Below are 11,189 nucleotides of genomic sequence, written 5' to 3'. Positions count from 1 at the left end.
GAATTTATGATTAAAAGATTATGAAGAAAAAAAAAGAATGTCAATTACAATTAGTTATGCAAATATTACCTCATCACAAAATTTCTTGAACTTCCTTTCTTAAACCTATAAACTGTATTTTTCGAATATAGCACTGCTTTCTTATATTAATCATTCACGATACCTAACATTAGAAAGAAGTTTTATATTTTCGGGTAGAGAAAGGCGTTACCATTAAAGTAACATCAAATGGAACACAGCTCAAATCAAACAGGAAAATACTACAAGTCAAATCAATTTATGTATTTCTTACTTACAAATTACATAATTTTATAAAGTGTTCTTCTTTAAATTACATTCTAGAATTTTTAATTCTATTTCTCTCCTCCTCCTCTCAAACTCAAGTTTCTCTTTGTCATTCTGCAGCGCCAGCTCTTCTCTCTCAGCTTTTGCCGTAGCAAGTCTTAACAATTGTTGAGCTTCTAGAAGTCTCAACTCATCTATGTCTTTTTGTCGGCTAGCACTCTGCACTATTTTTGCAATTCTCTGATTGCATTCTTCCTTCAAAAGCTCAAATTTTATCCCCTTTGAGCGGGGTGTCACACGTCCTTGGGAGGTACATTTTGGGGGTGTCTGTGTCGAAGTACTACAATCAGCCCCTGTGAAATATACAAAATAAAATGGGTAATTAATTTAATCATGATGAACGATATAAATAATTTCATGGAGTCCTCTAATTTTTAATTTAAAGTAATGAACCATATTACAAAATCGAGTAAAACATCCTAATTCATTGTTGAATTTACAGGCAGAATCCAACGTATACAAAAAAGTTACAGAAAATACGCAAAGAATTTTCTTCCATTAATAATAAAACCCAGTTTTCATTTTCTATGAAGCAGGAAAATAAATAAGCGATCGTTTAAAATCTTACGATAACGTAACAGTTGAATATTCTCCAGTATCGGTATCTTACAGACTTGGAAAATCAATTGAACATAAAAACTTTAGGATGGCCTTACTATATAACAACAAAGGATATTATTTATAAAATATTTGCAATTCCAGCCAATAAAATATTGCTTCAGTAACATGTAAATCTATTACATCACATACTATTACAGCTTGTCTCCTACCCCTGATTTTATATACAGGATGGTCCATTTACTTTGTTACGTCTTTGTAACTTTTAAGACAAACTACGCTGAAAGTTTGCACCCTTCAAATATCGGCAGGGAGACATCGTTTAATATACTAGCTAATACAATCAGACTAACAGTGTTGTCAACCGAACATAAAGTTGTTTTTCAAAAGGCACTACGTCAAGTGATTACAAATTGCAGTTCTACATACGGAACAAAACATACAATACCGAACTTATTGATCAGTGTTGTAAACTAAGGATGCTACAGTAACAAAAAATCCAAAAAGGTCCCAACTTTGGAGGTATTTACAATAGGAAGTGAGATAGGTGGGACAATTCATTCAAAATTTGAATTTTCTTAAAGAGCTTTATTTCGAAAAAGTGCTGAAATAGATATACATATAATCACGCATATTCTTTCCAAAAGATGTAAAAACCATAATTCCGTTTACAGCAATTTGGTATTTTCAGCCGTTCTGGAGTAATAATAATGTTAAAGTTGGCGATACTGCCAAAAGTCATGGAATCGCAAAAACTTGTAGTAATCACAATATCAAAAACTGTTGGTCAAGTGCAAAGGAATAAAGAAAAGCAACAATCCCTTTAAAAGTTTCTCGCAACTACGTAATTTTAAGCAGTATTGCCAACTTTAACAATAATAATAATATCTCCGGAAGGGTTGAAAAACAAAATTGTTGTAAACGGCATTATGATCGCTACATTTTGGGAAGAATCTACGTAATCTGGTGTTACACCAATCTCAACACTTTTTCGAAATAAAGCTCTTCGAAAAACGTCAAATTTTGAATTCATCTTAACTTTGTTTCTGTGTATTAGAAATACGTCATATACTGTACACTAAAGTACTTTCGATGTGCGCTGTCCGATCCGTATCACCTACGTCGTTACTGTTGTAGAGGCCTCCGAAATTGGTTTTCTTTTTGGATTTTTGTGATACTGTAGCATCCTTAGTTTACAACACTGAACAATAATTGAGATATTGTATGTATTTGGTTAGTATGTAGAACTGAAGTATGTAATAACCTGACGTAATGCTATTTGAAAAAAACAACTATGTTGGGTTGGCAACACTGTTAGTCTGATGGTATTATTTAGCATGTCAAACTATTACCCCTGCCGATATGTGAATGGTGCAAAATTTCAGTTTTTTCTAATACCTGGAAAGTTACAAGAGCGTATGGATTACCCTGTATATACAGTATAATGAAATTATAAGACGAGTTTAAAAAAAGTTTTTTCATCATATTGTAAAAAATATATATCAAAAAGTTTTATTCTTAGTCAAATAACCAACATTGTTTTCTACTGTTAGAACTAGCTATTATATAAATATTAATCTGTTGATAGACATTATCCTTAAATTAATTTGATATCTGACAGGTAGAGATACTTGACTGCCGAGGATGAATACTCGAAAACCCTAACCACCTAACTATTTAAACAACAGGATGGTAAGAAACTATTTGAACAAACTTCGGGAGCTGATTCCCAACACCGGAACCAGCAAGAAAGTTCTCTGGAACTTTGGTCAGTAAGGGATAGTTTCGGCGTCATCACACACACTATGCCTCAACGCAGAAAGGCGTGAAAGCATATGTAACGTGTTCTAAAATGCCTCCAGTCTGGAAGAAAACGAAGTAAAAAAGCGTTATTGGTACTTTTTTAATCGAATAATGAAGATTCGATCCTATCACCTAAAAATAGGTGATATAATTTAAAATGTTAAGCATTAAGGAAAAAGTACAGCAACGTTTATCAAAATGACACATTTTTCACAAAAGTTACTGATATTTGGCAGGGGCCTATTTTTAAAAACTCAGAACTAGCTTGCGGCATGAAATACATAAATTCCGCCTAAAGTTATAAAATTAAAAAAAAATGGAGAGGGGATAGGACCCCTCTAAATACGACCTATTATCTGGGAACAAACAAACAGACACGCACAAAAACGAATTTTCGTCTTAAATGTCGATGGTGATTTCCCCATTGGAATAGTTAACAATTTTAAAACCCAAACCCAATGTTACGAAAAGAAGAAAGCAGGATTGCTCCGTTACCTGTTCAAAACGGGATTTTCCCTAATCATCCTCTGCATGACACTTGTTTTCATACTATACTGTACATTTGAGTCTCATTGTATTATGATTATTAACTTCCATAATCGAAATAACAGAACAGAAACGGGATTTTGCTTATTTTCACTTTAAATTAATTTATTTCGGAATTCGATTTAAATCAACGATTTTTATTTAAAAAATCAAGTGATTTAAATCACACTGATTTAAATCAATCCACCCTGCACAGAATCATGGAAAGATAAATGTTAGGGATACGGTTAGAAAGAAATACATCAGTCAGGAGAGTAACCGGACACAGGCCCGTATCCAGGGGGTCTAGGGGGGCCGGGTCCTCCCTAAATTTTTACTGGCCCCCTCTAAAATTTTCACGGTAGGTTTGCAAATGAACTATAATATGGGATGAACTAATATTTTTAGATCGGGCCCCCCTAACTTCCACCGCCCCCCCCCCTACATTTTCGGGCTGGCTATGGGCCTGACCGGACACATTGTATTAGAAATCATCGATGAACAAAGATAATTCTTGAATGGATACTGAGAGCTGAGATAAGCGATCTAGAAGACATCATATCAGAGGATATGACGAAACTAAGAAAGAGCGTGGAGTATCTTGTATGTTAATAGTTTAGAACACATTTTCATCACTAAGAAGTTGACCTACAGTTTAAGCCAGAATCTGGACCACTATAATACATTGTTAACCCTCCCACCTGAAATCGAACCTGGAACCTCTTCCATAGTAGACAGGCGTGCTAATGAAGAAACTTGAATAACGCCTGCTCGAAACAAACTGTTGTGCAGAAACGTTGAAGAGACCTACATGCATAGTGAATTGACAATTATCGTAAAAATGAAATGAAATCTTGAGTTTTACTATGCCGGTTAGACTAAAGGAGACGGTGATGATGAGTAATGAATGAAATGGTGGAATGAAGAAAGTGGGAGGAAACGGGAGAACCCCGAGGAAACCCACACACACGGTGTTTGTCCACCACAAAGTTCACTTGGCGGGGGCTGGAATCGAACCCGGGACCTCAAGCACCAGACGTGAACGCTCTACCACTGAGCCACCGCGGCTCCTCAATTATCGTAAATAATATATGTGCGACAGCCTAGGTGCACGATGATAGTTTGAATGAAACTGAGGGGCTTATGTGTATAATATGCTATCAAAGTGGTTTGACTGTATACTCTTACGTAAGTATATCGTATGATCCTGTTTTTCTTTACAATCATGGATATTTATCTATGGAATATAAATTAGCGAACAGCATTAAGTAATTTAGAAAACAAAACGTACCTTCATCAGATCGTCCAACCGTCATTTTATGCCCATCACTATTTGCAGTATCTTTTAAAACAGTATCTTCTACATAATCTTCCCCCTCAATGCAATCATTGTCCTGCGTTTTATCTGCAATGGCATCAGAATCAACCGTGTTTGGGACGTAATATCCAATATACGGTACTATTAGATCGATTTCCGATTTTTCTGGTGGTGGAGGACATGAAGGACCACCACCAGTCCCCATCCTGTAAGACTGCACTTCGGCCTTTTCCCGCCTGCGCTTCGCCTTCAAGCCTTCCCAGCACTTTCTAAGCTGCTTGGTGGTGCGCTATAAAAATAAATAAAATAAATGATAAATAACGGATAAATCGAATTTAATAAATACATAAATTGCTCAAGAATATAAATTCTGTGCTATTTCCTTCATTGTAACACGCATTATTCTTTTTGGCAATATAAATTTAAAATACAGGGTGAGCCAAAAGTCTTTTGACAGTTGCACACATTTTAAAATATACAACAGACAAGAATGAAATTTCGCTAGACATGCTATAAGTAAGGGGAAAAGTCAGAGATCATACTGCATATGCGCGGCCATTTTAATATCCGCCATCTTTGATTGAATTTCTTTCAAATGGGAAGGGGTACGTATAACACATCATCTAGCACCAGAATTGTCTCAGAAATTCAGATATGTGGTTGTCTTTTGTTTATTTCCAACGATTTTTAAGGTATTTAATATTTTGTTTCCTGTTTTCTCGTTTTAGGTTTACTAATTGAAGATTGCCCGACACGAAGGTTGATCGCATAGAGATTGTTCTGATGTCGAGCGAATAAAATGTGAGAGTCATCGGAAAGGATTTCAACTATCTTTATTCTGAGATATTCATTCAACACAGTTGCCACCCCCCTATCCAAATTCAGGGATAGAGGAACTGTTGAAGACAGCCGCCGGACGGGTAGATCTAAAACTCTACTGACGAAGCAACAACAATAGCCGTGTTAGCGTCCTTTCACAAAAGTCCTCAAAGGAGCACAAGCCATGTATTCATGGAAAGTGGTGTGAGTCATACATCCATGAGGAGAAACTTAAAAATCAAACAAGTGACATCTGTACAAACTGCAATTAATGCAGCATCTTACTGAAGATGACCCTTATCGTCGAGTACAATTTGCAGAGTGGGTCACGTAACAAATCCAAGAAACACTGGGTTTCTCAAATCAGACACTTTCTCTGACGAAACTATTGTTTATGTTAATGGTGAAGTTAATAAGCAAAACCGGCGATATTGGTGTGATGTCAATTCGCATTGGACTGATCCCAGCAGAATGGCAGGAAAGAGAATTATAGGGCCCTTCTTCATTGAGAAGGCTCTAACTGGAGATGGTTATCTCCTATTACTGCAAAAGAATATGCTTCCATCACTGTTATCCAAGGACGGTAGTTTTAGCACATTCTTTCAACAAGACGGGACTCCGCCAAATTATGGAATACATGTTAGGGCTTATCTGGATCAGCAATTTCCAGGGGAGTGCATTGGACACTGAGGAAGAGTCGAGTGGCCCCTACGATCGCCTGATGTTACGCCTTTTAATTTTCATCTATGGGGCCACGTGAAGGCGACGATTTTCTCAGTGAAGATACGGGATATTGAGCACCTGAAGAGTCGAATCCGTGAAGCCTCTATTTAGCCTAAAACGTTGTCCAAGAGTTCATGCAGAGTTGGAGCACAGATTAACATTGGCAACTGAACAGCATGGACGGCATGTGAAACATTGGAACGGCGTTTTTCATTAAATATCTCAAAACCCGTTAGATATACACAAAAAACAATTACATCTGAATTTGAGAAAATTCTGCTGATAGATGATGTGTCACACACACCCTCTCCCGGCAAGGTCCTATAACACTGGTCCCCCCTTCTCCATTAAGTTGTAACAAAGATATAAAACAACGTGCCTGCGGAGCTCCTAAACCCGCATTAACTCGCTCTCGTTCGCTCGGCGATACTGTGCGAATTAAGTAATGAGCTGTGGTACAGAAACAGCGTTGCCAGACTCACAGCTCGGAATTATTCCAAAACCTGATCGAAATTATGCTAGATTCGGTCAAATTATGCTAGATCCTCCTAATTACTAATTCAGGAGTTTTAAAAGAAAAAAACTGAGTTGAGATACGATAACGTAACTTAAAATACGCAGAGTGCAAGAATGCGTGGATAGAACTCAATACTTCACGCATCAAAGCTTTAACTCAACTAAACTAGTGCAGTCGTTGCCAGACTCAATGGCGTAAATATAGTATAAATGACTACAAAGTGTTTGTTTACATATTTTGAAAGAGAATTACCTAGCAGCATAAGCGGAGTTCGGTAGATCTGGCAACGCTGTACAGAAAGGAACCAACCTGGTTACTAACCCAGGTGGGGACTAACGTTCTGATACCTTCCCCCCTTCCCGTTTGAAATTTTGAAGTTGAATCCACGATGGATGCCGGAAACACGGCACGGTTTGTGACATTTTCTCCCTTACCTATAATATGTCTAGGAATTTCATTCCTCTCTGCTGCATATTAAAATTTATTCGACTGTCTTAAGACTTTCGGCCGACCCTGTAAAATGCACTATTTGAGTGAGCATACAGACATATCTAAATTTCTAGTATTTGAGTTGATAATAAAATTATATGCCACCAACACATTATCGCAACTTGTAATAAATTATCATCAATTATTAATGTTATCCGGTCTTTACTTAAGATCTTAGATAGAAAGCGTCGGATTTCATTATATTGCTTGCTTTTTTTAAAAAAATCCAAATACCCCCTTTATTCCAAGTATGTAGTTATTTACTGGGGTTCTGCTCTTGAAATAATGGCATAACTCTAGCAGACGGTTCTACCAAATTTTGACAGACTTACATTTTCAGGTTAGAGTAGAACTTTGTATTTCTTTTAGAAGAGCATGCACTAAATGAGGAGCTCCATCACTATTTGCAGATTGACTTCAGGAGGGCAGTGCATAAAACACAAACAAACTTGTGCCATGTGACCACTAGAAAGCACGAATGCTATTTGAGTCAGAGCAGAAGCGCAGCAGGGGTGGCCCGGCGTTAGTGAGGGGTGAGTCCGTACGGAGCAGGCGTTAGCGACGGATAAACAAGGATAGTGGAAGTCCACACTTACAATATTTTTATTATCACTAAAAAGTAATTTCAATATGCTGTGCACTGACAAAAATTATTCATATTTACAGTCTAATTCCTTCACGAAAAATTCTACCTATAAATTTTGTACTAGGTAGAACCGTCTGCTCGAGTGAACCCGAAGTAATATTTGGTACCAGATAAAAGTAATTCAACTTATAACTTCTTTACCACGTGTGTAAGTTGTAAAAATCTGGGTTCTGAGCAGTCAATGGGGTCCAATAAACAGCAAACTTAGAGAAAATTAGTGAAAAAGCACTGAATTTATACATTTTCTTCGTAATTGTGTAAAGAATGTTTTTAAAATTTGTGTTTCACGTTGAAAATGTAAAAAGTTACAGATACTGTAACTTAACCTACGCTACACTACTCCATCCCAACGTAATTTCCCAAGCTAGCGTAGTCTACATCACTAGGACAAACAGTGTGTGAAATAGGAGTTTAGTAGGAAATTCTGGACCGCCTGAACTGTACAAGCATTGTTTCATTTACAATTACATTTTTCAGTAGACACAAAATTTACATTATGACATGCAACGATATAAAAATTCAGGATTAATAACGAAATACAGAGAGGTGAACTACACAATAATAATATGATTCACTAATTACGATAATATACAAGATATTCGTTTACGAAATAAAAATTACCAATAATTAAAAATCTAAACCGATCCTGGTATTTATATAGAGTTTGGGGTCCGGGATTTAGGGTTAAGTGCTGTATCGCCTGACCAATTTTAGGAACTTTACCGAGTCAATTCGAGAATTTATTTAAGTTTGTGAGGAAGAATGAGTGAAAGTCAGGTAAGGAATATCAGTATTGATACAAAGTTGAAGTATCAAAACACCATAGTGTGTTCGTTAGGTTTCACATACATATATTATAATTACAGTAGGTTTTTACATTATTATTTACCTTTAAACTCATAGACCTTTGAAAGTACTTTGTTGATGAACACAGAAATATTTCTTATCACGACAAAAGATAATCTATTTTATAATATAAACTTACCTTCGTCACTTCAACATTCGCATTATATTCTTGGGTCATCTTCTCCCAGGTTTCCCATTTCTTCTTATTTGTTGTGGCATTCGCTCGTTTATTTTCAATAATATCCTTGTACTTATAAACGAGCGAGATTAATATCTGTCTCTTCTTCTGTATAGGGAATAATTTTACCCTTTTGTTGAGACTCCATATTCTCCGCTTGCCAAACAAAAACTCACGCACAGGCTCTCACGGGTATCAAAACACCCGCACTTAAGATGAAATGTCACCCGGAATCCGTACCTCAATTGTTACTTTAAAGAATTCTAGCCTCGCGCTAGGGAGTTTGAAATAAACAAACCCACGGGTCCACCGTCACTGCGTGATTCCTTGGATGTTGTCTATGCAGCACTCATGAGAAGGGAAACCTGCGTGAGGCCGCGGAGACGGATCGGCCAAGGGGCACCCACGGGGACGACTCTGCATAACGCTGTAAGTTGGCCACTTTTCAATGGAACGGATGGTGGTCAACACAGACAGGTTACACTGTATCATACAGTGAACGTAGCTAAACTGCAGAACTCTATGAGGAGGATGGAGGCCGCGGTGGCTCAGTGGTAGAGCACTCACCTCTGGTGCTTGGGGTCCCGGGTTCGATCCCAGTCAAATGAACCTTGTGGTGGACAAATACCGTGTGCGTGGGTTTTCTAAGGGCTCTCCCGTTTCCTCCCACTTTCTTCATTACACCATTTCATTTATTACTCATCATCACCGTCTCTATTAGCCTAACTGGCATAACCGTGGGACGTAAAACTCAAAGATTTCATTTCATTTTCTATCAACAGTCCCTTGTCCTTGGGAGCTTTGCAAAGACTGATTGATTGTGCTGGTTTCGCTTCAAAATAATAATAATTCTATTTTGGCTTGTCAACAAATATTCTATTCCATCATTGCTTATTAAGTGGGACCGAGAAAAGTGATCTGCACACAATTGCGATGAAAATAAAAGGAAGTAATAATAATCATGATTTTCTCCATATGCTTATGTTCACAATGTATCAAACTGAAAATTACGCTTAAATAAATTTCGAGTATATAATAAAATTTAAATGCATTAGTAGATTAAAAAGATACAATCAAAGAGAGAGAAAGAACAAAACAAAAAGGGAGTAGACAATAACCAAGGGAAATTGGTTATCTAAAATTCTATATTTCCTATATTCTATTTGATAATAGCTATTTAGAGAAAAACCAGTACTCTTCGCATTTCTCATACTTTATACTTTTATTAATACAAGGGATTAGCTACTCCAAAATTGTAAAATAATAATAATAATAATAATAATAATAATAATAATAATAATAATAATAATAATAATAATAATAATAATAATAATAATAATATACAATTGTAATAGAAAAAATTGAAACAACAAAATTCGAAAGACAAAAAACATAGCGCCTTCTCACTCACTCTTTTCACCTAACCCACTGGCCGACCGACATTATCGACCGCATTGTGCAATCCGATCATAAGAAAACATTGCTCTCGACAAAACAGGTTTCGGCGATGTCGCCTGCAATATCGGAGACTTGGCCGACAGCATCTGCGTGTCGGAGGATCGGCCGATAATATCGGTGGCGTGTGCAAGCTACGATTTGAGTACATTGAAGTCGATTTCACCGCCGACATTATCGGCGCTTCCACCGATATTATCGTTGCCGTGTGAAACGCACTTACGGTTATCGAGATATGTTCCTTAAATATCCCGAAACCAGCACTTTTTTTTACCAGTATCTTGGGAACAGCAAGAGTGACGCGAAAAACTCCATCACTTTCTCAGATAATTATTGATGCTCTATCAAATGGAGGATTCAAAATTGAAAAATCGCAAATAACAGACAGACAGATACAGTCAGACATAGATAATAAAGTAAGGAACTTTTTAAAGTTCGTTTAAAATGTGATACAGTCACTTTATCATTGGAGTCATGGCCCGATTAAATAAATATAAATGAGACGAAAGTGGAAAAAATATACGGTTTGAAGAAGAAAGTACACTCTAATGACTAGGATTAAGTAGATGGTATACGACGTGTACCGCCGTGTACCCTCGACTACAGCCCTGTATACCAGTAACTGCAACTTCTTTAAAATTATCGAAACATTATGGATTTGGATGGATTTGGATTTGGAAAATGAAATATATCCTTTAAACTTATACTTCAACTAGAGGAAATTGCTTTAAGAAGTCCTTTTTCACTGTCAATAAATATATACAATTCCTTAAAGTTCAATTTTAAATTTTCCTGATACAGTTCCTGTCATCTCTTGAAAATTATCTCAACTGATGAACAAAATATATTAATCGTTGAAAGATGGTGAAAAGTGACATTTTGGATTTACAGAATGAAATTTATTTTTTAAATCTATACTTCGAACTAGACGAAATAGCTTCAATCTAGATATAAATTTGGAAAAGCC

The 11,189-nt window shown here is 36.5% G+C and overlaps 1 protein-coding gene across 1 annotated transcript; it reads right to left on the bottom strand.

The window, feature by feature from the left end:
- Nucleotides 1-309: 309 nt before the first annotated feature.
- LOC145673372 (uncharacterized) lies at nucleotides 310-9,216 on the bottom strand. The gene is made up of 3 exons (XM_081743016.1): nucleotides 8,729-9,216; nucleotides 4,523-4,838; nucleotides 310-638 (listed from the first exon to the last, which is right to left on the bottom strand). The coding sequence occupies exons 1-3, from the start codon at nucleotides 8,765-8,767 to the stop codon at nucleotides 310-312; spliced, it is 684 nt and encodes a 227-aa protein (XP_081599142.1). The 5' UTR covers nucleotides 8,768-9,216.
- Nucleotides 9,217-11,189: the final 1,973 nt, after the last annotated feature.

This window comes from Thermobia domestica, chromosome 16 (assembly GCF_964235325.1).
Source record: "Thermobia domestica chromosome 16, izTheDome1.hap1.1, whole genome shotgun sequence".
NCBI lineage: Eukaryota > Metazoa > Arthropoda > Insecta > Zygentoma > Lepismatidae > Thermobia > Thermobia domestica.
This window is presented reverse-complemented; position numbering and strand designations above follow the sequence as displayed.